The sequence below is a fragment of the Channa argus genome, chromosome 11 (assembly GCF_033026475.1).
Source record: "Channa argus isolate prfri chromosome 11, Channa argus male v1.0, whole genome shotgun sequence".
Classification (NCBI taxonomy): domain Eukaryota; kingdom Metazoa; phylum Chordata; class Actinopteri; order Anabantiformes; family Channidae; genus Channa; species Channa argus.
This window is the reverse complement of record NC_090207.1, coordinates 17181086-17196551: the sequence shown is the minus strand read 5'-3', so window position 1 is coordinate 17196551 and position 15466 is coordinate 17181086. Positions and strand designations below refer to the sequence as shown.

The following is a 15466-nucleotide window of genomic DNA, read 5'->3' as shown; positions in this document are numbered from 1 at the left end:
TTTTGTTTGTCTTTAAGTAAAAAGTAAAGAGCAGTATAAGGTGGAATCCTTTCAGAGAATCAACATCATACATTTTAAGACATTTCATTTCAAACATAAACTCTCCAATGTCAAAAAGGTTACTTTGCTTAACATGTAGGGTTTCATCTTGATTTCAGATTGTTCTAATGCATGTTGATCAGCAAACAAAAAGTGCAGTAGAACTTAAAAATTAAAGTTACGGTAAACCTTATGGTTTGCCATAAGCTAATAGAGTTTGTGAATATATTGTATATTATTATTACACAAAGTATATTATAAGTTGCTTATAGTGGAAAACATCCAGCAGTAAAATTTTGAACCTACAGTTCCAATTCTACATATTATATGAAAGGAACGTATTGAAATCCAAACTGTTTCTACTCACTCATTCTCTAATCCTCATGAAATGTACACTAAGTAATTCATTCAGTAGTGAGCAGTTAATTGACATTTCGGACACTTAACTATCGTCGTAACGTTGCGCCATCACTAACAGCCGTTTGAGTCGTGTAACGGTAATTTTCTCATCTCTAAATCAGGGAGCATTGCATTGTGGGATTGTTACCAGAAAGCAGCGTACATGCTATGTATTCTATCTTAGTGTTGCATTGTGGGATACTTTGAGTCCACTACTTAGTGGATACACTTACACAATCAACATTCGAACACTACTACAAAATGGGAGATACAAATGGCACTTTATACTGTGTAGGGAGTGATTTCAGGCACAGTTCAAGAGTCGTATAGTATACGTTGCGTAGAGAATCTTTAATTAAAGTTACATCACTAAAATTCCATCCATTTCACCTCCTTAACACACTATGGCCTCATGTGGATCTTCTTTGCTCCCCATCACCACACCTTTAAACTCATCCTCTTACTTCCTCCCCCTGTCAGGGGTTAGCTGGACAGAAATGCTTGGACATGAGAATGCAGATGGTTTTTCCACACTCCCAGCACTGTTGTTTGACATGTTGAGAACCCTTTTGGGTCTTTCTCTTACAAACTGAACACACTTGAGTAACAGCACCACCACCACCAGATTTATTTGCTATAAGCTGTTGGAGCTCTCTTTCTATGGTGGTGTTTGGTGCATTTGCAATTCCTACCACCTTCACTCTTTTGGGGTCAAATATACAGTCTTCCTCTCGTCCGCTGGGCACAGCTTTTATGCCACAGTTAGGGGGCACCCAGGCAGTATCGTAGCCATTTTTGTGCCAAGTCCATTGCATTGGATGGTTGTCCTTGTCAATACGCTTGACCCGACCAACTCGCACAAGGACCTCAAGGATCACACGGTCTGAAGGGTTACTCTTCAATGGATAATTAGCTGCCTTTTTTGTGTCACGACTGACATAGACCCCCGGTCCCAGCATGCCTCCCGATGATTGTTTAAATCCTTTGGCAATGATGAGCCGTGCATTGGCAACACTAGTCCCATGGTACATGGTGTAGACTCCTTGGTTTTGAGGTTTCTGCGATGACCCCAGCTCGACCCCAGGAAAAGAAGAACCATCGTCGACCACCTCCCAGCCTGAGAATTGGATTGACATCCTGCTGTTAGAATGTGGCTCAAAGATGATGTTGCTCGAGGCCCACAGTGATCTGCAGCAGTGACAAGGAATACAAAAATGTGGTTATGGCAGGTTCTTTGTGCATGTTGACTACGTTTGGTTGTGCAAATGAAAATCGAGAATATTGTAGAGGAGTTTTCAAGCTTCCTCTTATACTCTCCGATTTATTCTAATTTAATTTAATTTAATTTCTTACATTTCAACTTCTAGTAGCTATTATTTTTTATCTTATTTGTATTTGTCTATAGTCCATGTATTTTGTATTTCTTAGAACTTCATGCCCTTACAATGTTTTTAAAGCTCTCTGAATTGCCTTGGGCTACAAGTGCTACAACTGGTCTTTTGTTCCTTCTGGATAGCTTGGCCTTAAGCGACATTTTTCACCTGTGTTTGCCCCCTTGTCTTGTGGCTCAAAGATGATGTTGCTCAAGTCCCACAATTATCTGCCTCATTGAAAAGGAATATTACTATATTATTTCAGACATTAGGTTCTAGTATTCTAGTATATAGTTGTCATGGATGTAGAACTGCAATGACTCATTCAAGTCCCATTTTTTATGTCTTTTCGTTTACAGTCTAGAACCTTTTGCCATTTCTATTCATTTTTTAACAGTACATTTAACTTTCATTTGAATTAGTTTTAGTTTCATTTTAATGCAATAACTTTGAACATCCTATACACATATGCTTTGCTGTCTCAATACGTTTTTCCGATAACATAGACGCTCTTCTGCATTACGAAATGACGCTGTTTTTTCGAATTGCTGTAAACATAGGCTTGTAAAAGAAACAAAGAAAAACAAGTCGTTTACCTTGAGTTTGGAGTCGTCTTCTTAACTCAGCTCAGTAACTTTAACTTTCGTTTCTCCCACCTTTTAGGGAGTACAGTGCATACGCTGAAACGGTGGGGGCGCTGTGGTTGCGGATGAAACATACTGTCGTACGTACTACGTACAAGAAGAGCCGCTACGACAGCTTTAACTAGCAAGCCAGGTAGCGCCTGGAGACACTGTTTTTATTCACATGACGAAACTAATCTGGTTAATTTGTTTTGTTCGGCTTTTATATATATTTACTGTGCTGGTTTTATTAAAGGGGACAGCTAGCTGAGTAGCGGCAGTTCCTCACAAACGTTTTAAAAACGTTATTTTAGCCTTATATCAACGAAAGAGTGTTTTTAAGAGATATGTTGCTGGATAAAATGACACGGTGTGGATCGAACTGGACAGTTAAACACTGAGCTGACGGAAATGCTCAATTATCGTCACATTGGCTTCACATAGATAACTTACTTGACATTTTTTGAAGTAACAACCAGTTACCTCCAGGATAAATACTACATTTAGTGGAAGCAGTGATTACGCGTTAAACCAAACGGAGGTTTAATGAAAAATCAGCGAAAATTATAATTCCCTTGGTTCGTTCAACTTGGCTCAATTTGATATCGTGACGTCTCAAGTTTACGTAATCAACTCTTAAATGTGAGTGTAGCCGAAATAGCTCAGTTGGGAGAGCGTTAGACTGAAGATCTAAAGGTCCCTGGTTCGATCCCGGGTTTCGGCATTTTCTTCCTCTCATTAAATGGTGGATTAAAAACTGTTTTACGTCATTAATAATTTCTGCAAACGCTACATGTTAATATATGCAAATTATATATAAAATGTTCCTATTAAACATAAAGAATGTTAGTGTAATAGTGGGACATGGATGTGTGTAGTCAGGGTTCATGGTAGACCATCTTACTTCTTTAAATTGAACAAAATTAGCAGCATGCACGTGAAATGGACAATGATGTATTTTTAATAACACTGCACACAAAGATGGATTAAATAACTAAAATCTAAATAGTTCTAGGCTCAGAGAATAAGACGGGATTAGTGAATAAACATTGTCATGGCTTTCAGTTTAAAAGATATATCAAGCTATTGATTCAGGATAGATGTGATAGTAAAAAGAAACTTTTCAGCCGACAATGTCACAAATCATGGAGGTTTTCCACCTTGTTACAGATGTGCCTGATGTTCTCCTTGTCAAGACGTGATTTGATGTCAGCGATCTGCCTGAGGGACTCAATGGCATCATGCACAGACAGAAACCCTGTTCAAAAGAGAGGTACAGTAGAGTTTACCACCAGACATAATGCATTTGAAGTGAACATTATTCTGCGATTGCTGCTGATGACTGAGTGTTATAATGGTACTGGGCTTTGGGCCTGCTTGTTCAATGCTCACAAATACAATGTTAGCTCTGTGACAGTTTATTGTGGCAGCTCTACTTGATGTTGTAGTAGCAAATTGGTTGTGGCTCAAATCATCATTGTCAGTGACTGGAAGGTGGGGGGGTAAACTTTCTCATACAATACGACAGGCAATGCAATCTCTTCTCTTTCAAACTACTCGTCTGTCTTGCCATGAATATTTACAACACGCATCAATTATGCATTGCTTTTCTCCTCTTTCATGCCAACCTTCCATTTTATTTTATCCAATACTTAAAATAGAACATTGGATGAATCGCTCTTTTTCAGCCAACACCGAGATCGGTGGCCGAGCAGTGATTTATTAAGCAGTTTGCCCTTTCTATTTTTTTTTACTGACAAAGCATTTGCCTCGTTTCTATTTGTCCACACTTTATTAGGAGGTTGAGACTGAGCAAGATTGAAAGCGGGGAAGCTTTGAGATTCAGTGCGGGAAATGAGCTATCAGTTGACACAGCAGTGAGATCAGAAGTCAACAGCAGCTTGATGCAGCATTGAGCTGCTGGATGGCTATACAGCTTGTCCTATGAATGTACTGAACTGTAGCTCACATTTCCCCAGTTTGTTCGGCTAAAAGGTTTGGTACATGTGCATTTAAGTTCCAGGGCACATGGAAGTTGATACACTGTTGCAGATAGTTTTCTTTAATTGGCTCTGATGTCACGACAAGTTGTTTTTGAAGGTTCATATTTTTTGGGGGCAATTATGTATATTCTGATATATAAAAGTGGCATTGACATTTTGCTGGCTATAACTTGATCCATTTGATCACAACCTTTTAACAGATCTACAGGCCAGTCAAAGTAGAGACCAATCTTCTGAAATTTTATCTTCCACAGGACTAAGTCTGTTTCACTTTGAAATATTGATTTAAAAAGCGGTAGATGTCTAGGATAAAATAAACCCTCTTTGCACTATGGTTGTCAGCATAGATAATAAAATGTTTGCAAATGTAACTATTTAATAAAATAGCATGACATTAGTAAGAATGATCACAAATTAGGATGTTACCTCCTCTTACTGTCAGCATAAATTAAATAAAGCTCATGACATTGACCACTGCCAATAACTGAGATATTAATCATCAAATTTGTGTGTAAAAGCAATGAATTATATTGGTCAAGCTCTCAGGGCACGTTAGATTCTAATTTATTATGAAAAGTCTCTCATTTCTGTTTTACTCTTTTGTGAAATGTTGCTAGATGTGCATTCTTCCTTGACATATATGATAAGATACATTTAATTTATGTATGTTTACTGACTCATGACAGCGTGTTACCAACAATGATCCCCCACCTTTGTGGTATTCCTGTTTGAGCAGCTGCAGCTCCCGATGAAGGCTGTTCTCCACTGAGGTCATCTTTTTACTGACTCTAGTTTCATTGCATTTAAGCTGATCTGCCCGAATACGGTCAGCCTGGTCCTTCTGGGACTCCAAGTGCATCAACTGGACCTCCAGAGCCTGCAGTCTGTCAGATAATCTGGACTGTGCCTCCAACTGAACACGTATCACAAAGACATAAAAAGTAACAATGTGAAAAGTGTTTGAAAGCCTAAAATATTTCCAAAATAGAATTGGGGAAGGCGAAAGAAACACAGCTGTTTTAATTCAATTCAATTCAATTCAACTTTATTTATATAGCGCCAATTTACAACAAAGTCATCTCAAGGCACTTTACAGAATAAAGTCCAGACTACACAAGTATGTAGAAGTAACCCAACAAATCCCCCTTGAGCAAGCCCTAGGCAACAGTGGAGAGGAAAAACTCCCTTTAATGGGAGAAACCTCTAGCAGAACCAGGCTCAGGGTGGGCGGCCATCTGCCTTGACCGGTTGGGGTGAGTGGAAAGTGGAGAAAGAAAAGAAAAGAGCAACGAAAAGCAACAACAAAACAACAACAACAAAAAAAGCAACAACAAAGCATTGTACAGGTTGTAGGACACAGAAATAATGGCATACAGTGGTGACAAATAAATGTATAGAGAAAAGCTAGTTAGGGTTGAGTGAGGATTATTAACTATAAGCTTTATCAAAAAGGAAAGTTTTAAGCCTAGTCTTAAAAGTAGAGAGGGTGTCTGCTCCCCGAATTTGGATTGGAAGCTGGTTCCACAGGAGAGGAGCTTGATATCTAAAGGCTCTGCCTCCCATTCTACTTTTGCAAACTCTGGGAACCACAAGTAGGCCAGTATTTTGGGATCGAAGTGGTCTAATCGGGCGATACAGGACTATGAGATCTTTTAAATATGATGGAGCTTGACCATTAAGAGCTTTGTATGTAAGAAGCAGGGTTTTGAACTCTGTTTTAGTAACTCTGTAATTGTTTCACAGTTATCATGTATAAAAATGTTTAAGTGGTGACCTGAACAACTGAGACAATCACTGAACAAACAGATGGTCAAACTGAAAGTTACTCTACCATTTGCCCCTGTAGTAATGAGCGGAGCTGCTTGCTGCTCTCTGCATGTGTCTGGATCATGCTGTTGAGCTGCTGTTCTGTCCACTTTCTCAGGAAATATGACTGCTCCTTGGCTTTCTTTAACTCACCTGACACCCTGAAATGACACCAAGGATAGAACTAAGACACATGTTGTGGGCCTTACTTTCAAAATACAGTAATTTATGAAAAGTATAAGTTACACATTGCATTGTTTGGCTTAGTTTCTTTGGCTTAGTTATCTGTATCTGTGCTGTCTTGCAGTCCAACTTTCCTGTCCAGCCACTGGTAGAATTTTCTTCTATCTGCCAGTGGTACCCACCATGCAGGGATTGTCTGTCCATGAGGGTCCTGCTCTTTCCTCTCGCATTTCTGGTTTCTGCTTCCTGATGTATTCACTTAGCAAGTCATCACTTGAGGCCATCTTCCTGATGTATTCACAGATGTTTGTTGTTTCATCTTGGATAGTGTCTTTGATGCTCACTAATCCTCAGCCTCACCCTTCTTCCTTTTACTCAGTGTACAGTCTCAGGATGCTGGATTTGGATTTTCTTCTCTTTTGGCCAGTTTATTATGCCAGATTACAGGCAGGCGTAGGCGTTAAACGCCCAGACTTTCTTGTTCCCATTCACCTGATTTTTCAGGACTTGCCTGTAGTGCCTCTGTAGGCGCATGGCTGTTGCTGCTTTCCCTGCAGCCTCTTCATTGTTACCCTTTTCCTGTGGGATCCCAAGGTACTTGTAGCTGTCCTCAACATGTGCTGTGCTGCCTTCTAGTAGTACAATCCCCTCAGTCCTGAATACCTTTCCTCTCCTTGTTACCATCCAATCACACTTATCGAGTCCGAATGGCATTCTAGTATCTTGGCTGAAGATCCCAGTGAATCCATGTTCATGTGATATTTTAGTTTTTTTATTTGTAATTAATTTACAGACATTTGTAAAATTAAGTATGTAGATTAAACAAAGTATAATTATTATAATATAAAAAATAATACATTTCTGTTCTGTCGGCCTTTGGTCTTTATCCTCTTATTCTTACTTCTTGAGATACTGTGTGTTTATCTGTATTTGACTGCAATACAATATACAGTCGACTGCTGCTACTAATGGCCTTGATTCTACAGGTCTTCCACTGAGGGACAATCAATTTATAGCTCTTTGGTGTCTAGCTAATCTGACTCATATTGATAGCTGATTTGGCTGTTAGATGGCTTTCAAAAGCTGCCTGTCTTGATTAATGTTTATCATTTACCTATGGTAAGACCGTCACTGTACCCTTGGTTAAGGAAGAATGCACATCTAGAAACATTACACAAAAGAGTAAAACAGAAATTGTGTTCTTGAGCTTGTCCTAAACTAATCAAAAATGCCATGGGCAGTATGTCGATATAATGCTTTCGACAAGTGAGGAAAGAGTAGTGAAGGATCTGTCTAGCTTCAAATCCAACAAGCACCACATGACAGAGGATTCCAATAACCTAATGCGGCTGTAGGAAAACAGACAACCCCCCCTACCTGTTTTCTATTACAGATTTGACTTAATACTACTAAATAGAGGATATTCACCAAATACATGCTTTTTTTAATTAATCACCTTACCTGTCTTCTAGGAGTTTAACTTGTCTTTGCAGATCTGACATGGAGCTTCTATGGATCTGGGAATGCTCTACTCTTCTCAGTTCTTGATTTAGCTGGCAATAGGAAAACATATAACAACTGATATGTGATAGATTAAAGTCTTGTAGTGCTGGTTTCATCATTGGACCTTTACCCTTTGCAGTTTCTGCTGTATGAATCCAGTTGAGCTACTGCAACACTCCTGTGTTAAATTAACATGTAACACACAACATGTCTTAATCCAGGGTTTTACAATATTGATCTTGTTAAGAAAACTGGACTCACAGCAGTAAAATCTGTTATAGAGTACTACCAAGGTCACAACATGGTGTGTGTGTGAGTGTGTGTGCGTGCTTGTGCGCTTGTGTGTGCATGTGTGTGTGTGTGTGCGCATGTTTGTGTGTGTGTGTGTATCAAGTCATATTAGGTTATGTAAAGTCACTTCAAGAAAATAAAAACACGATATAAGAAATCAGAGGTTGCTGTAATGCCAGCAGCTCTTTGTTTTGTGTTTAGTTTAACATGTTCATCACTTTAATTTAGTACTGATAACTGATCTCTCACCTTGACTTCCAGCTCTTTCAGTTGTACATCTATAGCTGAGCTGAGCTTTGCTACCTCCTGCTGCAGTCTAACCATCTGCCGTTCTCCAGAGCTAACATCAGTGCTCAGTTTGGCAATGCTGGCATCACACCTGAGATAATAGATAGGGAATTAAAGATGGATAGTGAGATAGTGACAGTTAAGCAAAGGTTTAATGACAGAGAAATAACCTGAAGTCTGGGGAGAGCTGGGGGAAGCTCTGTACTCACAGTGCTCACAGTTAGGATGGTCCACAATATGCACCAAGATTGAAAAAAATTAAAAATAAATGAGACAGCTTCCCTTAATATTTTCCCCCAAGCTAGCTAATCGAAAAGCACTGCTGAATCCTATACAGGGAGAATATATCATAGTCCAAAGCGCGTTTATATAGTGGCAACCAATTACCTAAGCAAATTAGTTTATTAGATGTATCACCAAACACAATCAGCAGATTGCTGAAAACTACTTTATAGCTTTTCAAATGCAGCATCTTGCCTCTAACATAGCCTCTGTTCTGTTTGTGCGATAAGCATGGACTGCACTGACGCCTTATCATCATTTCATTGCTTCCTTTCTGTGCTTGCTTTAAGATATCATCACTTAGGCTGCAGAGACTCTCATTCCCTGTCTCAGGCTCACTGCGTGTGAATGTCATTAAATTATAATATTGCATTATATTATAAATAAGCCCAACAATTAAGTCCAGGGGCTAATTACTGAAATGTGTGTTTTCCTTTGGATTATTATAGTGCGTCCATCAAGGTCTTCACAGAACAGCTGATCAAAAACCACTTGCCATGAGCTTAGTTGGTTATTTATAACTAATATATAAGAGGTCATTAGAATGAGCAGATGATATCTACAGCATTTATTGGATCATAAATCAGCTGTTTGTAAAGTAATAGGCAATATCCCGTCTCGACAAATTAGAGGCTGTGAAGCAAGATGTTCCCAAAATAACATTGCACGTTTGATCTACGGTCTGATGAAAACACCCATGATCTCAGATGCATTTATTATTAATTGCCAGGGATTTTAAAATGAATTCAAACATGGTTTAATTCCTCTTGAACAGAGCCTGTCTTTAGTAATCCAAAGTAATAATTGCCAACTGCACAGACACAAAATAATAAGCAGAAACTTTACTCTCGCGATAACACAATCATTAATGTGCGCATTTATCTGTGAGAGTGACAGAAAGAGTATAATGAGGGTTTGAAATTTGAGCTACCAGACAGGATGGAGACTATAACGTTTCACATAATTAAAGAGAGAGAGAGAGAGAGAGAGAGAGAGAGAGAGTGAGAGAAAAACAAGTATCTGCACACAGAGTCAATCAGACTCTGTGTATTAAACGTGCGTCTAAAAGAATTGTACAAAAATGTGTTTGAGGAAATTTGTAAACACCTGGCACTTATTTTATTGCTGTATTTGGTACACTCTGCATACAATATCCCAGGACTTGCATGCATACCTGGCTACTCTTCCTCTCAGGTCTCCAATGCCAACCATGTTTTTCTGGTCTAGACATTGAATCGCTAATGTTGCTCCAGAAGTAACAGAATCCTGATGTGCGAACTGTCTTTCCAATGCCTGGTCAGAACAAAGACAACATGATTGACATGTTATACTTATTTTAATTTTAAAGTAGAAATATTATAGTGTGAAACAAAATACATACTATATGAGAAAACAAGTACCTGGAAAGCAGCTATGGATTGAATGTGGTGGGAAAGATATGTTTTGTGACTGTGTGATGTCACTTTCATTTGATTTAGCACCGCATTCACTTCACACATAGCTTGTTACTTCTTCCTGTTCAAAATTAATTGGCTCTCAGGGATTCATATCTAAGATAATGAAAACTAATCTTGTTAATGGCCCATTTGGTTCCAACTAATGAAGCTGCGTGTTTAATCTTTGAGCTCTGCTTCTGTAAAATGCTTATCAGAGTGTGGGTTGATGTTCTGCTTAGTCAGAGATGATTCCAAACACAAATTTTTTTCATGAGTCAACTTTACCTGCACTTTCAAGGAAGTCTTCCTGAAGCTGTTTTAGGATATGATTGCAAATCATATAATCATGACAGTTTTTATTTAACCACATACTTATGCACATCTTTTTTTGGGGCATATGTAGAGACAATGACTGTGAGCTGATAAAGATGTGGAGTCAGACAGCCATTGCTCAGGCACTGCATCATTCTGTCAGGTGTAATCAAATCAGCTGTGAGTTTGTGGGATTGAGACTTTGTTGGTGTGTGTGTTCTGCACTTTAAAAGAGACGAGAAGAGAAGACTAGATGAAAGTTTGCGCACGATAAAAAAACCATGGGTAGAGACAAAATGGCTTCACATTTAACATATTCGCTAAACAATAAGCACAAAGGCTGCATGCATGCCAGAACTCTGTATATTTTTTAAGAGATTTTGTCAGTACCTTGTCAGACAATACCTCATTAGCTAATCCCTCTCTACTTCCATACCTGTATGTCCAAGCTAAGCTGCTTAACAATGCGTGTAATGGTCAGTATGTGATTCTCGAGCAGCTTGCGGGACAGTGCCTGGACCTGGATGGAGCCCTGGGCAGATTGCAGGCCTGCTGCCACTTCCTCTTTGATCCTGAAAGCCTGCTCCAGCAGCACAGCCAGTGTCCTCTCCTGACTGCACAAATGACCCTCGAAGACATTAGGTTTTATTCCGAAAGTAAACAAATAGGAAACCTGACTTTCAGTAATAATTTTCATTTTTAATTTTAGAAGCTCTTTACAGGTAATCTTGGTAACTGTGTTACAAAATTATGCATAGTCAAGTTAGTACAAAAATATCAATAAATATCAATAAATCCTTTAACAGTATAATTGAATGAAGTAATGAAACCCCCATTGCCATTCATTTCTTTTCATACCCTTAGGTCATTATCAAACCTGATCTCTCATTGACTTTATGTCAGGGTGCATGCAGTCACCTTGCCTGATGATGCTCTGGATTAAGATTTAATTTGATCAATGTAATAGAAATGTGACTAGGGGCTCCAAACCTTATTTCCTTCCCATCAGAGAAGAAAAGCAGAACATATCTCTACCTCATGGTGACAATTTGATTTTCAAATTGCATTAGTCACACACTTTTCTATTTTCAAAAAGGGAAATATAAACTGTGAAATACATTTTAAGCTTGCAAAATGTGATTATTAAAATAACAAAAAATATAGAAATTAATTAAATAGAACATGTTACCTGTTGTGATAAGGCTGTAACTTTGATTCATGTGACATTGTTTTCTAAAAAGAAAAACACATATTGCATATTGTTCAGACCAGTTAATGAAATCCTACTGCTCTGTTGAATGTATTCTAATTTAAAAAAAATTTAAATCAATAAATACAAATGTTTTCTGGCCTATTCACATATAAGGAAATTAATTTATTACAATATAATACATTGTTTTTAATTTAATACATTAAGCAATATTTCTTCTTTTCAGAATACTCACAGGCCAGTGCTTTTCTTCAGTCAGCTTATTTGTTCATGTATTTGTGTTGTCACGTCACTTAGTAACTGTGGTCTCCTTGAGTGGGGTGTGCCTGCATACCAGTGTGAACTTGTCAGCACAATAGTGCCAGATTGATGTGTGTGAAAAAGCTTTACTCAGCAAACCAAAATATCTGTTGACCTGTAAATATGAACCTTAGTTTTACTTTTACTTTAAGAAATGTAAATAACTAAGTTTTCTCTGGACCCCTGCCAAATCTGACCAGTGACGACATGTACAGCCGCATGTCATTATTCAACCACTGGCTGTCTAGGTGCTGTCTGGCAAATGATGTGGGCTACATAGATAATTGGAAACCTTTTGGGGGAAAACCTAGTCTGAGTAGGAGAGATGGCATCCATCCTACTTTAGATGGTGCAGCTCTCTTATCCAGAAATATGGCTGGTTTCCTTAGACAGCCAAAAGTATGACAATCCAGAGTTGAGCCCAGGATGCAGAGATCCAGTCCCTCACGCCTTTCTGCAGTGTCCATAAAGCCGTCCCCACCCCCGCAACTCCCAAATAATAGAAACTGTGTCTGTTCGCCGACCAACTAATTTCATAAACCAAAAATGAACACAAGAGGAGTTAATCATGATAACTTAAGTTAGTTAACACTACTCCTTTTATAGAACAAAACCCCAAAACAATTTATCGAAACTTAAAAGCCTAAAAAGCCTAAAAGAGTCAACCCCACAAAGTCAGATTAATTTTCACAGTCTTAGAAGCACAGGAGTAGCATCAATCTTCCACTTAAGCTTACCAATAAACCCTAGACTTAAACCTAGTTCTAACTCATTTGAGAGCCTTACTCTTAGCCTTTCACACCCAAACTGGAAAACTCAAAAACCCCTAATATTTGTTATTGTGTACTGTCCTCCAGTCCCTTATTGTGAGGTTTTGATAGAATTTTCAGATTAGTGCTTATTACAGATTAATCATAGTGGTTGACTTTAACATTCATGTAGATGCTGACAGTAACTGCCTCAACACTGCATTTAATTCATTATTACATTCAATTGGTTTTTCCCAAAATGTAAATAAACCAACTCACTATTTTTTGTTACATCCTAAACCTTGTCCTTACATATGGCATTGAAACTGATAATTGGGCATTATTTCCTGATAATTCTCTTTCATCTGACCATTAACATTTGAATAATGGATTATATAGCAGGTAGAAAGAAATGCCACTACAGCAGGTGCTTAAGTGAAAATGCTGTGAATGAACTGAAAGAAACAATTCTTTCTTCATTTGGTTCACAATGCGTCAATACAATTTTCGGGATGCCCGAGTAACTCCCTAAAAAGCCTGCAGTTTATCCAAAATGCTGCAGCAAAAGTGCTGACTGGAATTAGCAAAACAGATCATATTTTTCCTTCACTAGCTTCTCTCCATTGGCTTCCCATAAAATCTAGAATAGAATTTAAAACCCTGTTTCTTACATATAAAGCTCTAAAGGGTCAAGCTCCATCATGTCTAAAAGACCTTATAGTACCTCTCTCACCCCACATTCGTCAACACTGTATGGCATTAACTTTGTGTCTTCTTCCCTGTAGTTGTCTTTATTCCTCTCTGTCTTCCTCTCTGTCCCTTTCTGCAGGTGTCCCCAGCTTTGGAGCTTTTCCAGTGCACAGCTGGTCCTACCAACCTGCCCAAGGTTTTGTTGTTACTTTTTGTTGCATTTTTCCTTTCTCTCTCCATTTTCCACTCACCCCAACCGGGCAAGGCAGATGGCCGCCACCCTGAACCTGGTTCTGGAGGAGATTTCATCCCTTAAAGTGAGTTTTTCAACTCCACTGCTGCCTAGGGCTTGCTCAAGAGGCAAATGTTGGGTTTCATTTTTATAGTGTTGACTTTATTCTGCAAAGTCCCTTGAGATGACTTTGGTGTGAATTGGCGTTATATATATAAAGTTGAATTGAATTGAATTGAATTAAGTAACTGAGTTTTGTTATGTACTTTTGAATAAGACAGTCCATCTGAATGCTGCTACTTACGGTGCACATTACAAATGCATAATACTTACATTTGATTTCACTTCGCGGAAATCTTTTTCATCTCCAATCACACCAATAAGAGAAGATTGATGCTATTGTTGTAGAAGAATAGAAGTTTAGTCCCACCTTGTGCTTCAGAGAGGTAAGCTGCCAATAACCAAACATTTCCAATCTGAAATTGAAAAAAAATGCAACTTTTGCAACGACTGGGTGGAAAGTGAAGTGCCATCTTTAGGTCTCTCCACAAATATTCTATAGGTTTTAAGTCTGGGCTTTACAACACATGCTCTGTCTTAAGGACAGTCAGTGACCTGTCCTAAAGCCACTCCAATGTCATCTTGGCTTTATACCACAGGTTATGTTGAGCTGAAAGGTTTAACCTTCACCATAGACTCAGATCTCAGGGACTCTGGAGCAGGGTTTCTTCATGTACCTCACTTTATTTGGCTTCATTGATCCTTCCTTCGACTTTCACCAGTCTCCCAGTCTCTCTTGTGTCAGTTAAGCATAAATATTGTTGTGGTCCTGGGAATGCTATAAAGTCAGCTATTCACCTATTCAATATCAGGAAAATCATTGATAACACTCATCCCAATTATGAGGGTACTATGTTTCCAGAATCTTCATAAAAGCTAATAATGATCCAAATAAAAACTCTCATGCATAAAAACAAGTGTTTACGTTTCCAAATTTCTATTTAAAATAAATGTAAATATACTTTTTGCTTTGGTAATGGTGGCTGGGCTCTTTGACTCTTAGACATGGGCAGCACATGCTAGTCAGTAGTCATACTTTATATTGTAATGAAATATTGTAAAAAGTTTAAAGTGTTGTTTGAATATTGGAGTCAACTAAGACATTGTAAGGTAAAAATATAAATTCTAGCCCTTTTATAGCTGTTTGAGGGTAGCTATAGCTCAGTTGGTAAAAGCAGTTGTCTATGGGCCACAAGGTGAGTGGTTCGAATGTCGAAGTGTCCCTGGGCAAGACACTGAACCCCTAACAGCCCATTCCCCTCTGCAGTGCCGGTCCAAGCCCGGTAGAAATTGGGGAGGGTTGCGTCAGGAAGGGCATCCGGCGTAAAAACTGTGATCATTGTCCGCCAAATAAACATGTGAACAATGATCCGCTGTGGCGACCCTGAACTCACGGGATAAGCCGAAAGGAGAGTAGTAGTTATAGCTGTTTGAAGAAAACAGTAAAACCTGATGATTCTTGTGCTTCTTGTGGCTGAAGCACTGAAGTATTTGACGTTACCATACACAGTAGATAACGTTGGCCAAATCAGTAAAGGCGTTGGTTTAGTGGCCCACCTTTTGCTGTTTCACCGCAAACAACAAAAATATTTTAATCAACACCAAACATTCAAATACCGTATCAGTAAAGTTGCTCTACAATTGGCATTGAAACACATGCAATTGCAGTGTCTGTTAGTAGGTGTGG

At 38.6% G+C, this 15466-nt stretch overlaps 2 protein-coding genes and 1 non-coding gene across 5 annotated transcripts in view; 2 read left to right on the top strand and 1 right to left on the bottom strand.

The window, feature by feature from the left end:
* Positions 1 to 1451: 1451 nt before the first annotated feature.
* Positions 1452 to 13383, bottom strand: fam81b (family with sequence similarity 81 member B). Of its 2 annotated transcripts, XM_067520737.1 has the most exons (10): positions 11984 to 13383; positions 11728 to 11771; positions 10975 to 11152; positions 9965 to 10083; positions 8470 to 8599; positions 7888 to 7979; positions 6269 to 6404; positions 5149 to 5350; positions 3595 to 3692; positions 1452 to 1626 (listed from the first exon to the last, which is right to left on the bottom strand). In XM_067520737.1, exons 2-10 carry the CDS (start codon positions 11763 to 11765, stop codon positions 1594 to 1596), a joined length of 1026 nt encoding a protein of 341 aa, XP_067376838.1. In that variant the 5' UTR covers positions 11766 to 11771; positions 11984 to 13383; the 3' UTR covers positions 1452 to 1593. The 2 variants fall into 2 exon arrangements, with proteins under 2 accessions (XP_067376838.1, XP_067376837.1); XM_067520736.1 differs by lacking the exons at positions 11728 to 11771; positions 11984 to 13383 and having other exon boundaries at positions 10975 to 11721.
* trnaf-gaa (transfer RNA phenylalanine (anticodon GAA)) lies at positions 3086 to 3158 on the top strand. The gene has a single exon. It is a non-coding gene; the product is annotated as a tRNA-Phe (tRNA).
* mctp1a (multiple C2 domains, transmembrane 1a) overlaps positions 3607 to 15466 on the top strand; it is a 129979-nt gene continuing 118119 nt past the window's right edge. Inside the window, exons 1-2 of one of the 2 annotated variants that reach the window (XM_067520727.1) lie at positions 3607 to 3707; positions 13627 to 13804. In XM_067520727.1, the coding sequence (XP_067376828.1) occupies positions 3676 to 3707; positions 13627 to 13804 (210 nt within the window). In that variant the 5' untranslated portion in view covers positions 3607 to 3675. Of the gene's footprint in view, positions 3708 to 13626; positions 13805 to 15466 lie in introns of those variants that run through there. The other variant, XM_067520728.1, reaches the window with a different exon arrangement.

Coding starts and splice junctions, on each gene's coding strand:
- fam81b (XM_067520736.1), bottom strand. CDS start 11,235: ATGAAAATTATTACTGAAAGTCAGGTTTCCTATTTGTTTACTTTCGGA. Junction 6,405..7,887: donor GTTAAACTCCTAGAAGACAG/GTAAGGTGATTA, acceptor GTGTCATTTCAG/GGTGTCAGGTGAGTTAAAGA. Junction 5,351..6,268: donor CATTACTACAGGGGCAAATG/GTAGAGTAACTT, acceptor ATACGTGTTCAG/TTGGAGGCACAGTCCAGATT.